Consider the following 27167-nt stretch of genomic DNA (forward strand, 5'->3'; position numbering starts at 1 on the left):
AATGCTCCTCACTTAAGTACACCTCTGTGTGCCGACTGTGGCTCGCTTTATCCCGACTTCTCCCTCTCGCTTGTTTTCTTTGACTCACTTCATGCACTCATCTCAACACCCATTTCCTTTTGATTGTGAGTAATTCTCCAACCGCGGCTGAAAATAGACATGGTCTGGCAGTGACAGAGCGCAATGTTAAATTATTGAAAGAGTCTATGGCTCTGCTTGCTCCCCATCTGACCTAGCCTCATTGTCTCAAGTGCCGTACTTCATTCTAACATCGTAAGTATAGTAATTTGTTACAGAGCTAAAAGTTATCACCAGAAAAAATCTCATCTGCCTCCGTTCTGCATTAATATGAGAACTTTGTGAAAAGCTCATCTTTACAGTGTGTAGGAGTGCAGACGTAACTGTGTAAAAAGTGGCACTTTCTAACTAACTCATCTGCAGGGCCCTGGGAGACTAGAAGGGGCGATGCTGGACTACACACTGTGACTAACTTTAATTAGATATAATTATATCAAATTAAAAATGGAGATTAATGCCAATGGAGCGTGTAATTGGGATAGTACCCATACAACAGGTAGCAAAACTGCAGCTTCGTAATCTGAAATGGATTGTGCGTGTGTCTGTGATCAAGGTAATTACAAAAAAAAGGGAAGCAGACAATAGAAAACTTTGTCAAACTCAAAGTTCATATGAAACAAAAAAAGAAACTCACAAGATTTGGATTCTGGTGAGGGAGGAGAGATACTTGAAACAGCCAAGTCACTCTTGGATTTCTTCGGTTTCTTTGGGTGAATTTGCCATGGCTTCTCATAGCTGCTACACTCCCTTCGAGTGTTTTTGCTTTCTGTCAGGAGAGACAGTAACAATTACTGTTCAGAACGCCTTGCTCTGCAAAATCTTGAGCGTAAACACTGGTCGAGTAGCTGCAAAAAACAAACATCTTATTCCCAACGTGTGTGTACATTATGCATGCATGTGTTCTGTACGTGCGTACTGACCTGGGGAGCTCTGTGCCCACAGCGCTGCGGAGCCAGAGAGAGCTCTGTGCAACTTGCCAGGGCTGTCTTGCTTGGTCTGCAGGTGATCAATGAGAAAAGGGATTGGATGGTCTGGAGTCTCAGTTATCAATTTGGTCATCAACTCCTACAGGAGCAGAGTAAAGCAGAAAGCAGTTAGACCAAAGTGGTACTACAATGGCAAAGAAATAGAATGGCCAGTGGAGAAACCACCCAGCTGAAGTAGAGACAATCAATCCCTACATGCTGCATAAGTCTGGTTTTGTAGGGTTTTCAAGGGAGAGTGAGGCAACTGGCCAAAGAAGTGATAATATTCACTGCTTCAGTAGTCGCAGGAATACTGTATGCTACAGCCAGTGTCAGTATCCTTAATAAAAAAAATAAAAAGTCAAGACAAACAAGACAACATGTCCCCCATGATAGGAGCACTTCCCTTCTATATCAATTAGTAACAAACATGTCAGCAAGTTCCATCAAAAACAGATCAGTCTGTCAAGACACAAGGGCAAAGTAAACAAAACACTGCAGAGTTTGGATCAGTGGATGTTTAAAGTGCTGCTACTGTATGAAGCAAAAAGGCAATCCATTCCAGTTTCAAGAAATGAGCATGATACCCTGAGTGAGTCTGAACATGAAACTGTAGAGATGGACTGAGGACTCAGTGATGACACAGAAACTTTTGATTTCAGCACCCAAAATATGTTGTGTCACTACAATGAGGAAAAAAGACACACCATTATTTTTATTTTAGATTTGAGACAGTTATTGGTAAAGACAGTGCACTACAAGGACATGAAAGGTAAAATATTGAGAAAGCCAATTATATTATAAGGAGATGAGTCAGTTGTCCGTAGGACAAACTGACAAATTTGACCGACTACAGAAAACAGCCAAAAAAGAGGAAAATACTGCAGAAGGCGAAAAAGAAGGGAAGCACGCAGGGAGTCACAGTAACAGGTGCTGAGGGGTAAAGGCCACATCTTACGCCGCATGCTAATTCAAAATCCGTCAAATGCATGATGGGAATTCAGTCTCAAATGCACCAGTCATGCCATGACTAATCATGTCCTATCTGAGCTTTACAAAACACACTTATAGACAAGGTAAAACGACAAATATGATGAGGGAAGCAATGATCACATTCCACACGATACTATAAAAAACATTTTTGGCACCAACTGACCCTCTGAAGCTCATGTGTGTGCATGTGTAGTACGTGAGATATGGCATAATATCAGAATAAACTCTGAGCAGTCTGAGACAGCAGTCTAGCTGACTTCAGGATGACTGCTGCAGAAAAGCAAAGAAAGTCATTAGTGGACTGCAGTGAATTGGTGATGTAATGTAATGTATGGATAAAATGAGTGTGTGTGTGTGTGTGTGTGTGTGTGTGTGTGTGTGTGTGTGTGTGTGTGTGTGTGTGTGTGTGTGTGTGTGTGTGTGTGTGTGTGTGTGTGTGTGTGTGTGTGTGTGTGTGTGTGTGTGTGTGTGTGTGTGTGTGTGTGTGTATGTGTGAGAGAGAGACTGCAGGTTTCTGTGCGAGTAGTACGTTACATTTAACAGCAGAAAAACAAAGTCATGTAGTCCTGTGCTTTGATGGCTGGTACTGTATGTATTTGCCCTTGCGGACTCATGCTCATGTGTGTGTCTTTCAGAGTGTGGGGATGGCTACACGGAGACAGCCCGTGTGTGCATTATAGCTGGCTACTGGCCTTGGCTGCACTGTGTGTGCTCAGAAAGCTAATCAGGTAATTGGTCAGGGGGACATTCCTGCCCGGCCCCACTGTCTACAGCAGCTCCAACAGAAGGCGTCGTGTGTAGGAACAAACAAGGATCATGCTGAAATGTTTCACTGCAGACTGCAGGTGTAAGAATGGAGCAGCCCCACTCCTCTGCCTGACTGTCAGAGATATACAGTAGCTGAAGTAGTCTTGAAGAGAAATAGCCATTTCAGAAAATCCTGCAAGATAATTACAGCACATTGAGATTTCTAGAAAAGCGTCTCTCCTCAAAACTGAAATGTATTTCTGTGGCCTGTGTCTAACAATTATAAACCACTAATGATGCAAAGACGTAAAAGTTGTAATTACTACTTAGTAGCTCCTGTGGGTAATTTAACTAACCTACAGTACCAACAGGAGGTCTATAAACGAAGGCTGTAATTTGGTGGATCACACAGGAAGGAAAACTAGCACTACCCCGGGGTTTCCGAGTCTTAATAGTGATATTGTGGGGAAGGGGTAGTGGGTATAGTGGGGAAGGATGTGCACTTATTTTAATGGATGACTGCCGAGTGTTGATTTTCAGGATTGTGTTTCCCAGTGGAGAGCGCTCACACACAGATGTAGAGAGGGTAACGCAAGAGTCGGATGCATGAAATAAACAGCAGCAAACTGCAAAGACAGATGGACAGACAGTGCCTTCTCAGGGGACTGTGACAGAAAGTTGCAGCACATGTGGGCACATCTGTATGCTGCCCACGTCTGTGCTGTAAAACACTTTTGTGCCAACATATATTGATTGAATATCCTACAGAGTGTTTTGCATCTATGACACGAGCTGCTGAATGAGCTGATGCACCTTCGTACCTTTGTGTCCTTCAACATCTCCAACAACATCATAAAAAAGGACATTATTATAAAGACATATTATGAGAAACTGATCCCACCAAATCACACCGTGGATAAGCGTACATTACATAACTCACGTATAGAGCAGATCAAGGTAACTGTGTCTGACACTTTCACTTTCTATGGTAATGAGGAGTTTTAAATAACATGAGTCCTGTTTGAGAAGCTCATGGAGTTTGACTGGTAATCATATTTTTGTGACAGGTACCATAGTAAGATGTGCACTAAAATTTGGGTCAACATTTCTATATACAAGAAGACTTTAATACTATTTGATTTGGAGTGACTTGCATCAGCAGAACAGCATCCTCAGCATATGTTGTGTGTGTGTGTGCGCGTGCGTGCATGAGTGTATGAGAGAGATAAAGAGAAGCAGAGAGTTTCAGGATCTGTATCTGTCCTCTATAAGCAGGCCAATAGGTGGCATGAGCAACTGAGACATGTACTGTAGTCCATATATGTGTGCAGAGCTGTTACCAGGGCTGAGATATCTGCGCGCCTCCAGGCAGTTTGGTTTGGCGGCGGCTGTCAGCCAGCTAAAAAACACCCGTGTCCTTGGAAGCTCTCAAGGTCTCCCTCTGGGTACGACAATCATGATACTCTCACTGACGCTCCCGGCTTCTCTGCAACTTAAACAAACGCAAAGTGGACGTGAGTCTGGGAGACGAAGGGGCCAAGACAAAGGGAAAGTTGTGAAGGTCATACATAGGAGGTAGATTGGGGGAGAAAATGAAAGAGAGAGAGTTTTATATAAAATGGTGTAGGGGAAAAAAGACAAAAAAAAAGGAAGAGAGCATCAACACGGTGGTGGTGAGTAACAAATGCAAAATTCAGTCTGGTGACAGAAACCAATGCTGCTGAAAGGTCCTTATGAGTAAACCATAACAACAAGCCATATTCATAACAGCAAACCATGGACACCTTTCTTTTGTGATAATCAAAGGAAGCATCATGAAGAGCAACATCTGATATCACAGCTACATAAACTCTACAAAGAACTTTGCCTAAGCTTTACTCTTACTCTTGTCAATTTGCAAGTGGACTCCTGTTGGATTCTGAGGATGCATCCAACCACAGGCACAGGGCTGGTGGTCATCCACTAATGTATCTACTGAAATGAGACAACTGGTAGTATGGTACATAAACACAGACAATGCAGCTAAATACTATCTATTTAGAATATAGTTTCTCTGTAATATTCTCCATCACCTGCAGCAGCATTCAGATTTAAAACCTAATCAATACACAACTCTGAAGCTGTGGCTCTTATTTAAAGCTTTAAAACCTGACTTCTCTTCTTCACAGGTTGTCCTTGTGTGAAAAAATAAATAAAATGGAGCAACAGTTCTTCCAAGATTCCCAACAGTGCTTCCTGTCGCTGTGTCGCCGGCACTAGAAGCCACTGGCTGCCATTGATTTACCTGCCACTTGTCAGTGAAATATGGCAACGCCGAGTCATATCACAGGGTATTTAAGGGGACGTCTGTGCAGCTGATCAATGTGCTTTGTGCGCAGAAAAAAAGGTCATTATTGGAGAAAAAGGAGAAGAACGTGACGAGCCAGTATAGGTGAAGATGAGAAGGGAGTGAGAGGAAAAGATGCCACTGGAAGAGATCCAGACCTTGAATGGCAGACAAGAGCAGGATAGGAGGCCGTGGGAGAGGCAAAGTCACCTAACCAGGCTGCTGCTACTAGATAATACTCAGAGAAGATGCTTTTACTGTATCTGCTTCACTCACTCCATCGTGCTGCATTGCCCAAAGTCCATTTTCCTCAATATGGTCCTACAGTACCTCTTTGGTGACATTTTTAGCACTTGGTAATGGGGGACTGACTCATCATTTGTTATCATTTGACTATATAAATGTAAATCAACCACGGTGGAGTGTGTTCCCCCCCCCCCCCCTTTTTTTAGGCTGAAGTAAATCTTTTCAATCATTTTTCAATCAGGTTTTGTAGCATTAAACAAGAAAGATCGTATCTCTCCTTATTTGATTTTATTCTGCTGCTATAATAAAATTCTTTGTCATTTCTTCTTGCTCCATTCTGATGTCTTTGTATCCGGCAGATATTAATGCAATTCTACCTCCGTCACGATCAGCTCCATTCAACTACACAGGCTCCTTGACATACTTCACATAGCTGTATAAACACAGTATTGAATTGTGAAGTGCTACATATCAAAATTATTGTTCATGCAAGGCAATGAGGACAGTATAATAGTACATTAAGAAATAGCTGAGGCACTGCATCGTTCTAGGCATAAGTGCATTCTTTCACTCAGTTTCAAGTTTATATGGGATCTCAGCAGGCTCTGTTAGTCAAATCAAACTAACATATTTTAGGATGTGTATTTTTTGGGGGGACATTTTTCTCTTTGTGTTACTGATCCTACCCTGCAGCTCATCAAGAAAACAGTGCTCAACATGTATTCAAAAGACTGTAACTTTGGAAGATCGAGCTACAGTACTCGATTTGATAAACTGAGACTGGCTCATATTAACTTAAGTTAAGCTCTGGAACAGTTTTTATGCACAGAATGAGTGGATTTTGTCTTTCATCAAATACATTAGGAACATGTTACTGCCAGGAGGGGTCATTTCACAGTCAGTATGAATGATTGCAGCAAACGAAAACTGTTTTTTATGTACATATGGACACTTGGCCATGGTTTAAAGACAGACTTGGAAGAAACATGAACCTGTTGTTTGGTATAAGTACATTGGTTACAGCTGTTTTGATCCAGATAGTGATAAATTGCAAAGTCTCCAACAAGGGTAATAAAAAGAATAGATTAGACTATAAAATGTACAAGGAATTACAGCCTAGTAGTGGTGGTAGTAGTAGTGGTTGAATGCAACATTTGATGTCCCTAAATATTTTTTCATTTATCTGTTACAGGATTAGTGGATAAACAATTTCAGCTGAAGTAGCAAAAAAGTCAAGTCACAGTAGCAATTAAGTGCTTCACACTCAAAAACAAAGCCTTCATGACTGTGTGGGTGTCATGTCATCACATTTTTGAAGATTGATACAATCTCATTTATGCACAGAAAAACATGATACTGCATTTTCCAGAGAACCCAATCCAACGGGTACAAATTAAAATCTATATCTAATCTCATATGAAGTAAAACTTCAGTTTAAAATGTTTTTCTAGGGCCTCACCACTCAAGCTGAGAGGATTCAGCACAAAGCACACCCTTTGGTGGACCCCTGTTAAGTATAATACTCTACACATGTGCAGACACATACTATATTAATCACGCTTTGAGCAAACAGACAGTCACATACAACCATTAGTCAACAGCTGAACAAATATAGGTTAACTGTCAAGTCTGTGTATCAGATGATCAGCTCTCCCGTACCACCAGCGTGACTCTTAATTACACTCAGCAGTAAGCCGTCACCATCCTCAGGCTGTAAATGGACATGATAACTTTATTAGCATGCAGCACAGGCACTGTACTCTGTCTCCTTCTTTTTCCCGTACTCTCGCAAATCATGGACACTCCCCACCACCACCACCACCACCTTACGCTGCATGCTCTAAATCTTCCTCATATTTCCACGTCACTCATTGTCTCACTGCTTGATCTCCCAGATATCCTTCGTCTTCCCTCTTCGCCCCCTCCTGTATTCCCCCCGGACCATCCCGGCCTTGGGCTGCCTGGTCAGCTGCCTGTCTTGTAGTAATTACTCCAAGTGTGCCTGAAGGGGAGCCGCATTAACCCATGCATTTCTGTCATACCAAGTCATCAAAGTTAAGGTCGTCACTGAATTTGAATTAAAATGGTATCTAGAAAATAAACCAAACTAATTGCTTATGCCAGACTCTAACCAATCACATTCTCCTTTGAATTTTGACAGTTATTAGGTCTTCCTTTGAACCCCAGACACAACAAATGTGAATGGCCTCATTTTGGTTTTCACATGGTGCCATAACAAACTGCCACAGGAAATTGCAAATGCATATTACCCTAAACTGATTGTTTTGACTTTTAGTGTTCCTTCACAGTTTGCTAATAGGATTTCAAAAAAATTAGAGTGAGCATTTCTGTGTTTAGATGTAAATATATGCCAAAATAACCCTCTGGCATACGAATGGCTAAAAGTAGGGCAAAAGAGTGAGAGCACAAATCATTCTTCTGCTCATTAGACACTATACTTAGTCATGTACGCATTAGGTAATGAAGGGCCCAGCTCTGAAGCATGTGCTTATATCAGTCTGCACATCAATATTTAATGGTCAGTATAACAACCATTCTGCAGATATTTTTGCTTTGAATTGCAGGATGAGGTGAAAAAATAAACAAACCAAATAACGAAGCAACCAGCCATTGAGATAAAATGTCAGGGTTTTCATTACCTAATGAGTGGGAGGAATGCCAATGACGGAGAAATGTTTCCAGGTGTGTTTGTATTGGAGATGTAATAAGGCCTCTGACGGATTCCTCTGGATGTTTAACTCCACCTCCCTGCGTGTGCTCAACTGGCTGCACATGTTTCTGTCTTTGCTTATCTGTGACACAGTTTGCGGATATGCTTCAATTTCTCAACAAGTATACAGGAATTACAGTTAAAAGACACAAAAATCAAGTAACATTCGTATAGAAATAAGAGTTTTCATAGGAGGCAGAAGGCATATTGCCAGTACAGTAGGTAGCCTGAACCCAATCACACCAAGTCCAATAAATTATCCCTTAAGGGAGTGGATCAATAGGTCAGGCAGTGTGTCCTGCGTGGACAGACTGACTTCCTTCCAGTACTCCAGGGCTGCGCTGCTGAGACTCTGAGCACAGCAGATTAGAAGAACTACATAGCTGAGCAGACTGGAGCGAACCTTTTTTTCCATGTGGATGAATATAGTGTATAATTCCCTCAGAGGAAAGTCATTTAACTTCACTATAAGTAGCATATCAATAGGAGGAAGAGAGCAGCTTACTGATTTGAAATCCCACACCTTTCCTTGAGGCATTGGCTGAAACGGAGTGCTGATTCATTTCGTCTTATTTATTGATCTCATTTCTTTTTATTTATCGAGAGGGAAATGCTGCATATGAATGACAAGAGAAGCATAAAGTGATTAATCGGACCATTGCTAAATTGTTCTGTAAGTGTCAGTGCTTTATGTTCTCATTGTGCATGTTGGAGGTGCTTTTCTGCACCAATGAAACCTCTAAAAAGAAAAGAAATAATAATGCAAACCGATCCATGCAATAAAATTTGTAACAGAGCCAATACCAATCCAAGTTTATCACTCATCAGGGCTTCATTAATATCAGCAAGTGATAATAAAAAGCCCTGAGCTGAGACCAATAGTTTTAGCTCTATTAGCAGAACTATATTTAAGATTTTTAAGTCATCAAAGAAAAAGTAAGACTTTGTCATGAACAGTGACACATATTCTTCCACAGAGCACAGTCATACAGTAACTCAACATTTGACTTCAAGATCAATTCCACTTTGATCCAATGACAATTTTAGGTCTTAACTACATTTCCATGACCCATGAGTTTACTGTTCTAATACAGAAGTAGTGTTGCTTCAGACATGATTGACAGAGATCACAGCAGGGAGGAACAACAGAGCATGTTTAGTACCGTGGTAAAGACAAACCTGCTTCTGTTACACAAGTTTGAATGTCAGAAGTTTATACATGAATGCTGCAAATCCTCTTTGATAATACAGAGACTGAGGAATTGTACAGATTCTGTCAGACAACTGAAAGTAAATCTGTTGCAGTGACGATGCCAGACACGGAGGAATTCTTTCCTTTGTATGTTGCAATAATGCTGTAAGTAACGCATACATGTGGTAGCTTTTTAACCTTTATACCATAGAGAGTATAAAAAAGGATTGTGAACAAGTGGCCTTCAACGTACTTAAAGTCTACACTGATGGCAAAGGATATGCTGCACTTTAACTGAGGAGAGTAGGTGTTTGAAAAGTATATCAATATCAAATAGCTGACAATAATCTGGGGTGCAATTACTTCAATTATTATGAAAGGCAGCTTCACTTTTTAGATAATATTCCACTGGTGTTGACTCAGCGTGCTATCTCTGCAAAGCAACCATTTCATTAGTGAGTAGGAGAAAAAAAAATCAATTCTCTGGCAAATCATAAGCTGTGTCTCATCAGAGTGAGTAAATGAACCCCCCCCACTCTTGTTACACCGACGCTTTAATGCTGCAGCTGTGCGTTGGGTACTAGGAAGTGATGGGGGCTTTGCAGATGAGTTTCAGGAGGAAATAAAGAGAAAGAACAGTCTGTGGTAAAGAGATTGATCACACTGAGGGGGTGTTTACGCAACATGAAGTCAAAAACTCAGTGTTAATTTGTTACAGAGAGCAAACTCAGGACACACTGCTACAGAACATACTTGTGCAGTAACTACTTAGATATATTCATTGGTTTGTGTTACCAAACACCCTCATTTACAATAGAAGTAAGATCGCCTTTTAATGAACGACACTTTAAAAGATTGGAGTTTTTCTGCACATGTGGAAAACAACCAAATCAGTAGGAGGCAATTCATTTATTCTCTCTGTGGAAATGATGTCATTTAGTGCAGAAACTCACAGTGTGGTGTCACTGCCATGCAGTGCATTGCCTCAATCCTTGAGTTATTAGGTTAGAGCCAGTAACTGTTCCGTTACTGGTCATCATAATGTTTTCTATTGCAAATTCTGTGCCATAATCCCACTCAAAAAATGTGAGCAAAAAAATCACAAATCTGAAAAAAGAAAAATTACAATATACACTGAAGTATTTTCAGCAACAGAAGCAAGAAGAAGAAGAAGAAGAAGAAAAATACTTATATTGCTGCATTATACTTGTAAGTTCTTTTGTGCCATTTGAGCTCCTGCATTTTACCTGCAAGTGTTGTACTCGAGGCTGAATTGCTATCACTGTTTCAGTGAGCTCTTTTTGGTTTAAGCAGCACAGCAGAACGGCTGTTTGATTACATTTGCTGCACCAATTCCCTACATCTGATCAAAAAGAAAGTTTCGAGAAGAATTCCAGCCCTTCTCCTGGATTCTCCCAATAAAGAAAAAACTTGTTTCTTCACACCTGAGCGCACATGGATGGGTTTTCTTTGCGACAACAATGAAATTGCCAAGGGTTGTCAAGTGCAGCACCAGAGTAGCAGCCACCAGCATTTTCTCATGAGGGGAGAAGCATCTCCTCTTACTATACCTGTTTCTTACTACCTTCAAAAACCTGTCAGATTCCCTTGCAAATCCACCCAGCACAGTTCTGCCTCACAATACCCTGCCCACTGGCAAAATACTGTGAACAGCTCGGCAATGATTTGTGTAATTGCTGGTCAGAATAAAAAAACAAAAGCCTGCATGGTATTTTAAGGGCAAGCATGAAAATGCATTTAGCATATAAGCCCATTGATCTTTGGAACAAAGGTGTCATTTGATCAACACCACTAGGAGCAACTTAAAGTCACGCAAGGCACTTTAATCGTCTTCAAATGTAAGATGAAGGCGACACAGTTTAATTGTACACAGAAGCAAAATATAAATGGACAACACAGGCAGGGGAACTGAGGCAGAGAGCAGGGGGGAAGACAGGTGGAAGAGGAAGATGGAGGGAGGAAAAACAAACAGAGAGAGCACACAGAGGACTATCATTGTGCAGTTGAGCCTCAGTGACTGCTGCGGCCTCTCAATAAGATTTCCTGTCTTCTTCACCGGTTAAAAGCATGTTGGCCGTAATGTTCTCTGTCCACGGTGCTGAAACAAGCCTCAGTTACTGCGCTTATATCCACTTAACATGCAGCTCATGCTTGTGAGAGTGTGTGTGTTACTATATATCCAGTTGAAGCACAGAACTGTAGCATCAGCACTTTGCAAAACGCATCATGTGCTTGTGAATATTGCTTTGCCGTGAACACTGAACACGTCTACTGAATCCATATTTGTTTTTCACAGCGGTGGTGATGATGTTACAGTTGTCATCCTTGTTTAAAATGAGAATGACAGACCCACAGATCTGCTGCATCTCGACCCTTAAGCCAGTTGGATGTTGTAGCCTATCTGTCTTTCCATCTTTGCTCCGACTGTGCCTCACACCTTTGTAGTCCTGATAGCCTAAATCCAACAGCAAACAAAGGATGAAGTCATGCTCTCCCCTGGGTTGCTTAGATGCCACACTGAGAATAACCCCGGGATGAACACACAGATCCCTTGACTGACAAAACAGACAGAGAGGCAGGTAGTTTGGCTGCGTCTCTCCTCTGTAGCTGAGCAGCACAGCAAAGCAAAGCAAATCCTGCCGTGAGATATGAATTACAACTGGCTTCCCTGAGTGGCCCCAACTTCAACAAACTGAAACAGTGTTGAGTCAGGCAATGGCAGGTTATGCTACATCATCTCATCTTATTTCATCATCTTTTGAAATGTAAATCACTGGAAGGGATTAACATGGAAATGTGAGGGCAAACACAGCAGCCAGTAAACCTTTGTGTTTCTGTAGCTACTCCAGTGTCTCATCTCAAAAAGGGGAGCGCAGCGGGACGGTTCAGTGTAAAGACAATCTGACACCCAAAGTGAATAAAAATAAACGCCTATCCCTTTGCCATGAGCCAGTTGCTTAAACAAATACAAGTGTATAGACTAGAGGAAGCGATGTTACAGTTCAGTGTGTCCCTCAGTTACTCCAGTGTGACAGCTCCCATTGCAGATGTGCGCTCATCATTTAGCAGAAACTATAAATCAAAGCTGATTAACGTTGTCTTGGTGCAAAGCGGCGGTCCTTCAAATTGGCATCCAAGAAGTTCAGAGTTGTTAGGTTGTATTTGAGCACTCACCTCAAACAAGGGTCCGATTTTATTCTTCTCCAGATACGACTGAATTCTTGACTGTTGCGGAGACGCCATGAAGAAACTAATGTGCCTCGCCAAGAGCTTTTAGCAGGATGAAATCATGGGGTGAGCCGGTGTCATTCGTCCTTCACGGGGGAGGAGGGGGCGTATCGGCGACTATAAATGTGCAAAAAATAAAAAATAAAAAATAAAAAAAATAAAAACCATGTAATGTCATCAAGTGGGAGCTGCAGTGGAGCCACGGTAAGTTCAGTCGGGCTGCGTCAAGTGCGGAGCAGGCGGCTCTGAGCCCGGCTCATTGTGGAGACTCAGCCCGGGACCGTCCCCAGCTTGTCGCCTCACTGACTCTCTAGCGGCAGCTTCCCGGTAGAAGCCAATGGCACAGCAGCTCTGTGACAGAGATTACAAATCTTCCGCTCACTGGCTGCCGGTGTTAAACTGTGCCACCGCCACTCCCATTTATCCAGCGAGCTCAGCCCAGTCCAGCAGCACCGTGTTCTCCTGTGCTCAGCGCAATTATGTGTCTCGTAAAGCATCCACCTGCACGAGAGAAGAGGAGACGATTTCACGGTAATAAATTGCGCAGCAGCACGTGCACGCTTGCAGTGGTTTAAGGCAGGTGTAGCTCGTTCTGCTAATTAGCGTGAGAAAACATTAAAGTTGAAGTCTTTCTTTTTTCTTTTTCTTTTTCTTTTTATCCCAAATTAATTCCTTTTCCACTTATGCAAGGATATAATTAAACAACACCAAAGAAAAGAGTTACCTAATAGAAGAAAGAGCGATTCACATAAAGCCAGTGTTTGGCTACCTTTTAACTATTCACCTTGTTGTATGGTAACCTGGATCTGGATGTCAGTCACATCCGATTAATTCAACTTCCGGTTGACCCCCCATGGTACAGTGCAAAATCACTCATTTACATGTATCACTTTCTAGGAAGTTCAGTGTAGAGGACTATAGGCTATAATGTTAGCTCATTGGTAAAATTAAAGAGAAAACAAACACTTGGTTGATTAGTGACCACTAATTTCCGGATGCATTGTATGTATGATAGGCTATTATGAGTCCACTAGGCTATATTCAGACAAAACAGCCAGCTCCCTGTGTACTGGACTACTGTATATAGGAGGTACTGATTGATTTCAGACACAATGAATTCCGGAAGTCATACAATGTAGGTGGGACAACATCAGATGAAATAGAAAAAACAAGCCAATGGTGACTTGGTGGTGTGGATCATTCAGTAAGCAAAAATGACAAGCTTCCAGCCACTGTTATCAGCTTTAATATATTTTTACATACTGTATACATGACAGCATTTTAGTGTTTTGAGGAATTTCTGCAGCAAAAGTTGAGCATCATTCTTACACTGATGAACAGACATACCTACATTATATGTAGGAACACTACAGGAGCTTATAGATGCAGTTTATTATCACTTGGTTGTTTGCATAGTATTGAGCTAGTCATCCACTCTACAATGATTTAACATCCAATAATAAGTAACGCAGAGAGACATTATAATCCTGAGTACTGTCAATATAAAATAACAGAATATATCTCATAGCTCTACTTCCAAAAACCTATTGTGTTAATACTGATAAACCATTGAAAATCTTTATATGCATGCATATAACAGTTATAGAAATTAAAAATCATTTTTGCTAAATGTTTATATTTACAAGCGAATAGAAATCATATTGAGGAATGTTACAAAACACACATTCATATGGTTATCAAATAATGACAGACTTGATCAAGCATGGAATCAGAAGAGAAGCAGACAAATTATTGGCTAATTTGAACAAATACAATGCCAAATTACATCCAATCTCCTTGTAATCAATGTTATCTTGCTTATTTCATATGTAAATGAAACTAATAACATAAAATGCAAATGTCCCTCATGAAAACAAATATGATTTTCAGCCCATTCTGCGCAGACAGTGAACTGATGGGGTTCATTCCATTTCAATGAGCCAATTTTACTCCATTCACGGTATCTCACTTGGAAACATCTTCTTGTCAGATGCATTACACACACACACACACACAAACGGAAACAAAATATGTATAAAGAACAACATTGAAAAATATAAAGTATTAAAAATACTATTTAAATTTCTATTTACACTTCAGGCAGCTATGCTGAACATGTAACAATGTTCAATAACTGTTTTTATTAGGTTGATTCTTCATGGGCACAGGAACGACTTTAAGTTGGTTGGGACTCAAAGTTCTCCAGGATTTCTTCAGCAACTTCCTGGATGCAATGCATTATGGGTCCCCATCTGGGGGTGGAGGCAGGCACAGCTTGTACAACCTGATCAGAAAAACACACATGCAAAATGGTAATTAGTTGCATTCCAATACATAGTACCATAAAAACTGTACGATGATCAGTCGGTGACAAATTTCTCTTTCCTTAAAAAAATCTCTGTTAAGAGCAAGAGAAAATGTAACAAGATGTAGCTGCAGTCTGAAGAGGAAAGATGTCAGCGATGGAGAAATAATTACCCCTAGAAACACACATCCAGCTTTGCACTACAAAGTCAAACAACATTAACTATGTTCAAACAGTGAAAAATGACTTCAGAGTTCAGTTTTATCCACAAACATGCTGTTGGTGCTGTGTAAATTGTATATACTTAAGCCTGGTAACCTTCATGAGGGCAGTTTTTATGAATAGATAATCTAAAATGTATGGTCTTTGTGTTTTAGTGCTACATAAATTATACAGTAGTTACAGCTGTTTACATTTGTAAGAAACCCTGCATACACACAAAGTCCATAAAAACTCCAATCCTACAGTACCAATGCACCTCTCACAGTCAAGAATGATATGTTCTGTTCTGCTGCCTTCATGAACAGAAAACATTTGTGTTATTGATAGCTGATCAGTGTTTCCCTACTCACAGCACAAATTTCTCCATTTCGAGCTGCATGACTAACATCTTAACTCAGCTCTACTCTTGTAGATAATCAGCTGCACCACTCGCATCCTTTTGGTTTTTACGAGACTCACTTTGCATCGCATGGCTGCAGGCTGAACTGACACATAATATAACTACCCGCTTTTTATCTACACATCAGTGAGCGTGTGGATCTCTATCTTGTGAACAACTAGCATATCTCATGACCCGAGTACACTTCCATATTCTACAGCACTCACTCGCGCCGTTACAATTATGACAAACCTAGTGAGAGTGCAGCAATTTTGCTCTGTGACCACAATGTCTCAACACTAATCATCCCGCTACTTAATTGTATTTGTCAATTTCACTAAAAGGTTCAAAAGGGCTGCCTGTCACACAAAAGCGTATATGTCACAGCCAAATGGCTGAGGCAGTCCTTGTCCTCATCTTGGAGCCACTGAGAACAGGGAGCTCCCGTCTAATGGAACCATTTGGCCACAGCCCTGAAGAAAAAGCACACATACACAGGGCTACCCAACTGCACTAATACATGCACTAATACATGCACTTTTGAACAAGCTGGATTCAGCTGACTGCACAGTGGTGGACACTGTGATGGACACTTTGTATCAGTAGTTGAAAGCATACTACAATGTTTAAACATTTATTTAAACACTGTACTTTTAGATGAACACTTGGTTTCAAGTTTAGACTGCAGTCATTTGATAAAGTGGTTAAGAACAGGAGCTGCTTTTAAAACTCTTCATGGTGAGTTCAGGTAAGGTCAGACATCCAAGACGCAATAGACCGTACAGAATAGTTTATTTTGTTGGGCGTATTTAAATCCTGAAATTTACAAAAAATGGTTGTGTTTCTTTCTGCTTTTTTCCGTCTTCAGAGACAAAAACAGTATGAATTAGTAGTTCTGTGCTTTTTAAATGCCAGACAATGCCATAACAAAATTTCAAATCAGAGTCCCAGAATGCACCAAGAAGAAAGAAAATTCAAAACAGTTCTTGCTTTCAGCTACATTACCATGCAACAAATCATATATCTGTTTTCTGTTGTGTTATTATAAAGTGTCCTTGGGTGTCCTGAAAGACACTATATAAATCTAAATTGTGATTATTATTATTATTATTATTATTATTATTATTATTATTATTATTATTATTATTATTATTATTATTATTATTATTATATATCAAAGGAAAGAAAATACTTTTCTCTTAAGCAGATTTTAATTCCCTGAAAGTAAACATTCATGCAACAGTGAAAAATGGTCAAAGATACTGTAAAAAGATTTCTAGATAATGAGCTATTACATGCAAAGCCTGTTAAGCCCCCATAATTCAATAGGCTGATGTGAGCCCACACGGCCAGGTCGTGACTGAAGTTTTACCTTGGGACTGATGACGGTGTGCGATCCCTCACTCCCAGATTCTTGGCAGAATTCTGGACTCTTGCCCCCTAATAGAAAAACAGACATCAACAATTCATGACATCGTGGATGAGGCTGAAATGCAGCAGCTATAAATAGGGGCTCGGAATAAAAACCACAGAGAGAAGAGCTTAAACAAAGCTTAGACAGTAAGCCAAAAACATTTGTGCCCTCTGAGTATTGATAATGCTTTCACCCAAAGCTTTGTATGCGGAAAAAATACAGTGAGGAGACTGGTGATTCAGTCTTTGTTTGGATATAATACATTGCTGAGTAATATTATTCAGACTCCCTACTATCTGGAATTCAGTGTGCATTTCTGACATTAAAAGACTGAACTTTATTTTCTAATATGGAGGTACTGAAAAGTTTTGAGGTCTTGCTGAGTGATTTTGGAGGTAAAACTTTTCACAGGTTGATGGTTTCCCCTTGGACTTGGTGGTTGAACAGATTTGTTTGCATATTTCAAAAATTCAGCTGGGCCCAGAATTGTTCTACAGTAGTCACTGAGCTAAACAGCTCCTAGAAATATTAAAGTAGATGTACTGTAGTAGTAGTAGTAGATGATTCATCTGGAGAATTAAAATTTTAAACCACAGCTGCTGCCGGCTCCTTCCTTTCTATTGCACTTCTCTGCTTTTTTATTCTATGTGCAAAAGAGCACATGCAGAATATTCTCTGTAGGGGAAAAAAAGGTTAACATCAAGCCCTTTGAAAGATTAATGTAGCTTGTGTTTGTGTGTTGCAGTTTGATTATGCCCCGTCAGGTGCACGTCCTGCTCTTTGCTAATGTTCCTGTAAGTCTGCTGGCGGTGCACAGAGTCGGCAGAAACACAACTGCAGGGGGGCAGGAAGCAACTCGGCCTCTCTTTGATTTAGACACGTGAAAACACCTGCGCTCACAAGTACTCGCTCTTCCCTCTCTGATGCACACACGACACACGGATGAACGCGAAAAAACACACAATCGAATCATTATCCCACGAGGTCATCAGCGCCTCCTTTTTGAGCAGAGAGGGAGTGACCGGCCAAAAGTGCATTAGCTGACCTCTCGGTTACAGCTCTGCCGTCTTAGCGTCTGCCCCGAGTTACGTCCAGATAGCAGGATAGCATCAGCAATTATTCGATGTGCATCACAGCCATCCATTCTGATGCCTCCAGACAGAGATGCCCCCTGATGTCCCTACAGGACGAGGCATCCAGAGAAGATCAGATGAGTCAGAGACAACATCAGAAACCAAACTATTCCTAAAGTTTTTTTTAAATATATATATAAGACGCTAAAACTTTAAAAATGATGTCAAAGCAACGCAATCTGTGTGGACATATTTCAGTCTCACGAACTGATGGAAGTACACTGCCATCCACAGATCCATGCAACCATCATGGTTCGATCCACATTGGATAGAATGAGAAAAATATGGTGCTAGGCTGTCCAAGAAGCAGGAAAGTGCAAATATCCCTCACTGTTTTATAACAAATATTGATTCACTTAAACTTAAAAAAAAAAAAAGCTGCATGCATTTTTTATCCCCGTTTCCATTTTTTACATTTCCACATTTCTTTTTTGTTTAATGACTAAGATCTGGTATCTGGTTGTTTTATGGTTGATCTTCCTGCACATTCCTCTTATCCTTCCCAGACTTCATGGGAAAATGATAACACATTCCTTACTGTACAAATGCTGAAACGTGAGATACAGTATATACACATATACTGTATATACTCCCTATACAGTAAAAGCATGGGAAATTGCCATGCAGAAGTTTACAAATCAAACTGTGAATGGACCAATTTTGCTCAAATCACTCATGCATCCTCATTCTGGATGATGTTGTCTGGTGCTTGATGAATTGGTGCTTCTGCGGGGACCGGATGCTGTGCTGATAACCTTTTTGTGAGTAAGTATGACTATTCAGCGAGGAAGAGGGGGCGTCATCCAAACCCTGAGTGATATTCAGATTCATCAGATTCATCAGCTGATGTCTGAGAGCAAGGACACACATACACACGCACAGACAGCGTACACACAGCAGAGACGCCCCTCTGCTCTCTATCTGCACTAAACAACCTCTTCTCTGTGGTGTGTAGGTCAATGGTGATACAAGAGTCTCTCTAATAACACAATCAAAATATAATGAAAAAGTTCTCTCAAATCCCAATACCAGCCCCCTCTCATATTCAATAAAAAATGTCACACACCACACCTTCCACAGGATGGATTTTTTCCCCCAGCCACATACAGTACAGTAGTAGTAGCTACTCAAGGTCAAACAATGCACAGAGTTGCATCGTCCTGGCTGCGAGCCCACTTTTGAGTGTGGAAATGAAAAGTCTTTCCTCCTGCAGGATCTCAGCCTCTCTCGTGACCAAACCCTCCTCTCTCTCTCTCTCTCTCTCTCACAGCAAAAAAGCAAAAACTAACCACCACTCACAGAACTTCTAGAGCTTCTGAGATTCATGCTGAGATCTGGTCACGGCGGTTGCTGTTTGTGGGGTGAAAATGTGTATGTATCCAGAGAGTAATGGGAATTTCTTCCCTCGACCCCAAACAGACATGCAGACAAACAAACAAGCAAGCAGCTGGCTCCGAAGCAGTCGGACGGACAAAAGCTTTCTCTGACACCAAGAAATAAAGTTACTGTTGGCTGCCTTTTAAAATCGCATTCTTATTGAAGTAATAGTGTCTGCGAGAAATCAAACACTGACCACAGGAGCTAAAATGGCGTAAATACTCCTCTATTGGCACTGTTAAATCTATTGCTAACACTATTTTGGCAGCCTAGTTTGACACAATGATGCATACATTTATCTAATGATTTTGGATGCAGAAATTGCATTGTGGATAGAATCACAAATTCACTCCGAGGCAGAAAAAGTCACTGAAGAGACTGAAGCAGCAAAAGCCTCTGGCAGTAACATCAGGATGCTGAGCAAAAAAGGAAAAAAAAATACTGTAACAGAAAGGTTACATATTGATTAACTATGCATGTGCAAAATACATGACATACCTGTTTTCTCATGACATCAGTGGCCTGCATGATGCAGCGTGGGGGCAGGCCGTGGTTGCGGGCCAGCAGGATGGCCTGCTCCAACGTCACACTCAGGGTGCAGCTGTTGATCAGAGAGGAAACATGAGGTCAAGCTCACACACACACACACACTCTCAGTCCGTCGGCACATTCATCAGTGCTAGGGAAATGGACATTTGGATGGCTTATGGGGAAATCATGATGCAGAACCTCACTTCCTTTGTCACTGTTGCTGTACTATCAAAGCATATTTGACACCAGGAAAAATCATCCACAGTGACAATAAACACCTCCTCTGACTCAACGTGCACTCATTGACTCCCTCGACATGCTTTCATGGTAATGTAGTCGTCTTTCCAACCGATGGAAGACTGAAAGTGAGATCTGAGAGTTACTGTAGGAAAAAAAAAGAAAGACAGAGAGAGAAAAACCAGGACAGAAACAACAGCAAGCCAAACTCAAACTCTGGGTTTCATTCAGATATGATGAATTTCTGGCAGAATTCACTTGAACTACTTCAAATCTCTCCGAGCTCATTTTTTACTCCTCTTGACACCTTCTCATTACCATCACATTCCTCCTGCTTCACCTTTACTCGTCTCCTCACTAATGAATCATTTCATTTGCCGCTGAAATGTCACTCACACTGAGCAAACAGGCAGCCTCGGGAGAGCAACACAAACCTCCCAATCTTCGCTTCAGACCGAATTCAGGATGCGGATTAAAACCTCGCCGTGAACTTTCAGCTGGTGAGGAGACTTTCTCTGTTTTCTCATCAACAGGACCGATGTGATGCCTCTCGTTGCAGCCGAGAGAGAAAAAGGGTCCAAGGACAAGTCAGCGTTTCTCCTGCGGCCGAGGCGATACGCTCACACTGCCATGACGGTGTCATGTGTGTAAAATGAGTGCTGACGTGAGTGTGTGATTCATTAGTTACAGCCAACTTTGTTGCCAGGCACGCACACACACACACACACAGAGACACATGGTCTCTTCCTGTTTCTCGCCTTCACACACACACACAAATGGCAGCATGTGGATAAATCCTTAGAGAGCCAGTGACAGGTGTCAAGGCTGTTGGGTGACCTTTCTATGATAACAAGCTGTACGAGTGTATCGATCCCAGGGCTTTTCACTGCAAATTGAACTGTCCAAAGCTCCAACTCTGCCTGGCTCACTTTCATTGAGTAATATCACCATGAGGCTGCTGAGAAATCTGACTCCTGGGTTCCTAGAGATTCAAAGCAATTCTAGTTAAAAAAAAAAGATAAAGATGATGAAGCAGATGTTCATGAGAGACCTACTGCTGCCAGAAGCAGTTTCTTTCAGTCAGTCAGTCATATCAAGATTTTAAAAGTCCTCTTGAGGTCCGGTTGCATAATTCTGTGATAGAGTAACATGATGCGATAAAAGTAATGAACTCAACAATCATCTCCAGTGTGTGCCAAAAGATACTGTATCGCAGTAGGAAAAATTGCGAAAGATGTCCTTTTGCAGGCCACCCCAGAATATTTTAAGCGCCCATATTGAGCTTCCCACACCGATAAAGAAGAGAAGAAAAAAAAAAAAGTCACCCACAGAGGATCTTTAAATATCTCTTAGGCTGGAGCAGGATGAAGGAGAGCACAAAATCTGTGTGTGTGTGTGTGTGTGTGTGTGTGTGTGTGCACGGTTTCCCTTTTCATTAGGGTTGGTGAGATAGTATGATGTGATTTATATCCATCTGTTTTATGTGGTTCCAGCCCATATCCCATTTACACTCTGTGTCTCACCAGAGCTGAGTCCTTACTTATAAATGAGAAGAAACTAGACGGTGCCAAACACAACGAGACGGAAAGAATGATGAAGAGAACAAAAGAAGGATGAGTAAAGAAAAAAAAAGTGTTGGAAGAGACAAGAAAACATTTTTTTTAAAGAAAGTTAGTGCCCTGGAATGTGGATTAGGCCTCTGCTTCCAATACCTTCTCCCCTTTGTTTTTGTTTTGCTGTCAGATGCTGAACCCTGCTTTTGTCTTTCTAATGGCTTTTGTTGGGGTGATGGACATAAAAATCTGGAGCAGAGAGGAGTGCTGAATATTACAAACTGCTGATGCCCCCAAAATATCACGCTTTCACTGTTATTAAAACTCATCCATCAAGCCAACTAATCCAATCAATACAGCCAGCGAAGGCTGCCACACTGATAATGCAATTTCCCACATTACTAATCTACTGGCTTGGTTTCATAGGTTTTTCAATTACACCAGATTTAGTTTGTGTGCTCACCATTTACATGAGCAATACATAGATTTTTTAAATACTTTAATATTTCAAATTATAAAGAGTCAGCGGTGAAAGTGATTCATCTATATTTAATCTGTATTCTGTCGATAGTAACAGGGTTATACATAAAGCTAATGACAGAAAAGGAGGCTTGCATGAGGCAAAGCATTTCTAACTCCTCCCTGTGTGATTATGAAGCCGGTGTCCTCATCTTCTTGCAGCTTTGGAGGGTAAAACAGCGTTTAGGGTGAAAGCCAGTTCACAAATATTGCTAAATATTGCAGGCCTTGTCACCTGCTGTGTCACGGTACACTTAGCCTGCCTGTCTGGGTGAGTTGTGGCTAGTGTGTATAATTGCACAGATACACACATACACACACACAGGCTGAGGGTTAATAAAGTAGCAGCAGTCATTGCACAGACAGGAACTTTCTATTAGAGCTCAGGCAACTAGGCGGCTCCATCCGCGGCACTTTATCAAGCCATCAGTCACATCCAGCGAACGCACGGGCGCATGTGAGCGCACGCCTGTGCATGTGAGTGAGACAGAAAGATATGGAAACTGTCACGGGGTAAAGAAAGAGGGTATCAGAGAGATGGGTGGGCGGGCGGAGGAGAAGAGTAGGGATGAAAGATGAAAGCTGGAACTAGGGATCAGCGGTGACAAACGATCAGGATATTTCTGTCCTCATGCTTTGATGAATGGTGCCCTCTGCAGCAGGTGAATTAGGCAGCTGTATATAGAATTCAATGAGAATGGAAGTAATTGACCTGTCTCCTTCCTGTGTGAAGTGCTATGCCTACTTAAAAGTCCCTAATCTGGTCAGAGAAACAATGGGCCCTATTAGTCAGAATATCCTGCTGTTAATTAATGCAGAGAAAAGTGTATTAATAGAAAATCCCCACGGTGCAGGAGAGCGATGGTGATCTCATAAACCTGAGTGGTGAAAGAAGGTGTACACAACCAGTAAGAAACTGTAGTACTGTAGAAGAGCTAAAGGTGAGACTAGAAGAGCTGCGTGGTGTATGTGCCCTCACACTCACCGGTGAACACCGCTGTTGCACATGACAATGTGTGTGGCTCCCAGACGTGAGCAGAGCTCAGAGGCCACAGTGAGCAGCCCCACTCCAGAAGCCCCGCAGGCGGTGTACTGGCAGGCAGCGGTGCGACGACAACTGATAAAACTCTCCATCAGACGGTAGAGCTCCTCCAGAGCATTGAGGGGACGCATCAACTGGGCAAAAAAAAAAAAAAAACACGGGACAGAGGTGAGCGCAGGATAAAACACGACAAAAAGAAATCACTCTGCCAGGCTGTGAGCGTTAGATGTGAAGGTTATGATGTGCCTGTGCAAAGTAGATTCAGACTAAGCAAATATTTGGGGGAATATTATTTTGTGTGTTTATATATTCAAACTAATTCAGTCAACACCTCTGTTTCACTTATCAGTTTTGTGACTCAGCGATTTCCATTCTGGAGGCTTCAGCGATTTACACGTGTAAACACTTAACAAAAAGATCTAATCCTGTTCATCGGTTTTTCCATTATGTCATGCAGCATGCGAGGTTGCTCTTACCTTATCTATGAGGGCAGCTTTGGGTGCAGAGCTGGGTGGCATGTTGGACTGATCCAGGTAGAAAGCCCTACGGGAAGACATCACAGTTCACACATGGAGCAGCTCTAACAGGATATTTGCACTGCAGCAGGAGACAGACACAGCTCTATCTGCTAAGTACTGACATACTGCAGGAGATTTCATTCAACAATCACACACAGGTTGTTTTATTTAGAAGCTGCTGCTCTGCTTGAAATGTGTTTTCTATGCACCATTAGGTCATCAGGAGCACTGACTGTCTTTCTGGGAAAAGTAGGCCACCTACTCATTATGGAGCTCCACCATCTGACTATCAATCATCAGAGTAACTTGGGCACAGCTCAGCAGAAACACAGACTAAGCATCTCTTGTCCTGGGCATCACTCCAAATGCCATTGCCTCATTCATTCATGGAGTACAGTCAATTTTGCTGTCATTTTCCTTTTCATCCACCGGAGGCAGCACTGCACCAGCGTCCTTATGCAGACAGAGAGGATGTATGCCGCAATGAGTCCATGTGAGGTGGAACGCTACTGGTGCAAACTCAGCAGTCTGCGACTCCATCAAATCTCAGTAATCCAGCAGTGTGCTATAAATAGCCACACTACACCACATTAAACCCCATGTAATAAAATCACATACTCCATTACTTCTTGCCAGGAGCGATAGTAATGTACAACACACAGTCACCCATACGGTCCACATTTCTAAAAAATCACAAATAGTCAAAGAAAAATTTCATTGAGAAGGGAGAAGACGTGGGAAGAACAGACGTGGTGGTGAGGAGAGTGTTTACAAGAGTCAGTGGAGCAGGGCTCATTCATCTGCATTCACTCTGCTATTAAGTGATTAAAATCAGGCCAAGGAAGCTTTCATTATGCCTCTGGTTTTTCTGCCTGACATAATATTAATGAAATTAATTAATTAGAGCAGAGTCAACACATCTCTGATTCAAGATGTTATAATGATTACAAACCAGCCGAGTAGAAATGAGAAGTAATTGAGAGCACACGCATAAATTCACACACAAGTATTGACGACGCACTCTGCACACTCTGCCAAGTCACAGTGTAGAAAACATACCTGCAACCACGAGCGCAAAACATATTCCAAAGCCCTTAATCCCCATAGTGCACTTCCCTCCTGTATTTAGGCTAATGAGGCTGATATGTGAGCCACAGTTTTTTTCTAACTTCCAACAGCACGTTTCCTATTCACTTTAAATTCCCCGTATAAATCAGTTGTACAACTCGCATCTGTTCAGAGATTCAGTTGAGTAACCCGCCCGTTTCCTACCCTCACTTGTCAAAACGTTTCCAAGTATCGAATCCCTATCTGGCAAATTATCCTTTAACCTTGTGGCGTGTTCTAATAAACGGCTGTGAGCTGAGTTTGCTAAAGGTTCAGATCGAGCTAACAGCCCATGTAATTGGTTCAAGATGGCCTTATCAGTCAAAAGATGCAGACAATAGACTGGTGGTTACACAGAGTCACAGCACAGTTAGTGCACACCTCTTCAACTACTCATAAAAAGCACGTAAACTGGGATAATGACTATAAACTGCTAAACAATCTGTGATTTTAACGGTCCATTTTTTGAGGCACTGACTTTGCACAGTCAACACCTGGTATCTGTATTTTTTAATTGTGTTTATGCACGATAGCTTCCAAACAAAACCGTTTAACCATTATCCCAACATGGCCAACAAAAACAGAGATGATAAAATGTGGCAAACATGACAAAGAAGAATAACCTTTATTTAATATAAAAACCTTTACAGGAAATAGTTGCTACTCTGCTTCATATCGTATGACCTGTTATCTGCCCACTCTTGCTTATCACTCCACTGCTCAGACATAAGAATCTATGATAGAGGAGTGGACTTCTGTATAACTCCACTTCATCTGCTCCCATTTGTTTACCTGTTCTAGACTAAATAGAAACTCCACTTCTTGCCCTTGCACACCTCTTTCAGAGGCAAGGTCATAATACCAACTGATTATCTCATCCTCTTGCTGTGAGAGTTGTTCTAAAAATACCTCCAACCACAGCTTGAGGAACTGAGCTGAGTCTCCTGGAGGTCTCTAATGACTAAATAATAGCAGTCGGGCCTACAAGTGATGTGTGGTTTAAAGGAGACCTGCACTCCATCTTCTGAGTTGATGATGTTTTGTCAGGGGTTTGGACAACGAGCACCTTCGATGTATTTATTATGAGTGATGAATGAAATTTCAAGGCCACACACACTGTACAAACACCTCACTGTGAGGCTAAGAACATATTACATTCATATTAGCTACAAGGTTTAAATCCACTGGGTGTCCATTATTTCTTCTCCCATCTACAGTTGCTCTCAGGTTTAAGCCGTGAACTTCAGCTGCTCCATTTTAATGGCTGGACAGCGAAAGCCCTCAAGTGTTTGCACAAGCTTGTTATCGTTTTTCTTGCCTCCCCCTCGAAAAAAAAAACCCCTTCACATTTATTGTAAAACAGGGGGTGAAGGTACGCCAATCAAAACTCCAACCGATCACCTATCAGGAAAATGACAAAAGGTTACAGGAGCTGTTGGTGAGATCAGGCTTTGAGAGGAAATCAAGAAAACCATAGGTAATAGGCCTGTAGCTCTTTCTGCAATAACTTAACCCCCACCAACAAAACACACACACACACGGCTAATTTTACATGAGGCTCTAATGGAGGATTTGGCTGCAGGCCAGAGATGACCTGCTCTCTGTGTAGCTGGCTTTTTTTTCTTATGGGCCAATGAGAATACTTAATTCTCTTTGTTTCTGCTTCCGTCATGACAGTAGGACACTCGAGGCCCTTTACAGCACAGGAGCATTAGTGGTCAGCTGCAGCGTCAAAGAACAGGGATCTAAGGCACAGATGTTTTTTGGAGGGGGCAGCGTGGGAATGGAAACATTAACAAGACATCCTCCATCCTCCAAAAGTACTAAAGAAACAAACAAGCGAAATGGGTTAAAATCGGGATCTTGTATGAATTTGGGTTTATACTCTCCCATACATCCACAAGGACACAAGTTAAGCATCTAGGATTTATGACATTAAATGTGTGTGACCGTGCAGAGTTTTATGCTGGTCCATGTAAATTACTCACACACACGCACAAGCACGCACACACACACACACGATAAATGACACTCACCATTATTAAATCCCTGATAAACCACTGCAGTGTGTACCAGAGCTGCCTGGGGGACGCTCAGGGCCTGAGGAGCCTCAACATTGCCACATGCTGATGCTGATGCTTATGCACCGACCCCAGCGAGAAGATCATCAGTCATTTCTTTATGCGGTGCCCTCTTCTTATTTACACTTCCAACCAATCTTTATGACCGGCTGTATGTCAACCACAGTTTAATATCGAAGCACATGCCAAAAGAAACTGCCACTAAATCCCTCTAAGACAACA

General features: G+C 41.6%; 2 protein-coding genes across 2 annotated transcripts in view; both read right to left on the reverse strand.

Moving 5' to 3' along the window:
• The window catches only part of cUnh8orf34 (chromosome Un C8orf34 homolog), a gene marked incomplete at both ends in the record, with an annotated part of 55006 nt that extends 42464 nt beyond the window's left edge, over positions 1-12542 (reverse strand). Inside the window, 3 exon segments of the mRNA XM_083995027.1 lie at positions 713-844; positions 999-1143; positions 12474-12542. Coding sequence (XP_083851153.1) covers positions 713-844; positions 999-1143; positions 12474-12542 — 346 coding nt within the window.
• Positions 12543-13807: 1265 nt separating this feature from the next.
• prex2 (phosphatidylinositol-3,4,5-trisphosphate-dependent Rac exchange factor 2) overlaps positions 13808-27167 on the reverse strand; it is an 89995-nt gene continuing 76635 nt past the window's right edge. The window contains exons 37-41 of the mRNA XM_083995650.1: positions 23716-23782; positions 23183-23373; positions 19856-19958; positions 16806-16873; positions 13808-14811 (exon numbers count right to left, since the gene is read on the reverse strand). Coding sequence (XP_083851776.1) covers positions 14766-14811; positions 16806-16873; positions 19856-19958; positions 23183-23373; positions 23716-23782 — 475 coding nt within the window. The 3' untranslated portion in view covers positions 13808-14765. The remainder of the gene's footprint in view (positions 14812-16805; positions 16874-19855; positions 19959-23182; positions 23374-23715; positions 23783-27167) is intronic.

Source organism: Trachurus trachurus (assembly GCF_905171665.1).
Source record: "Trachurus trachurus genome assembly, chromosome: 20".
In the NCBI taxonomy this organism is placed as follows: Eukaryota; Metazoa; Chordata; class Actinopteri; order Carangiformes; family Carangidae; genus Trachurus; species Trachurus trachurus.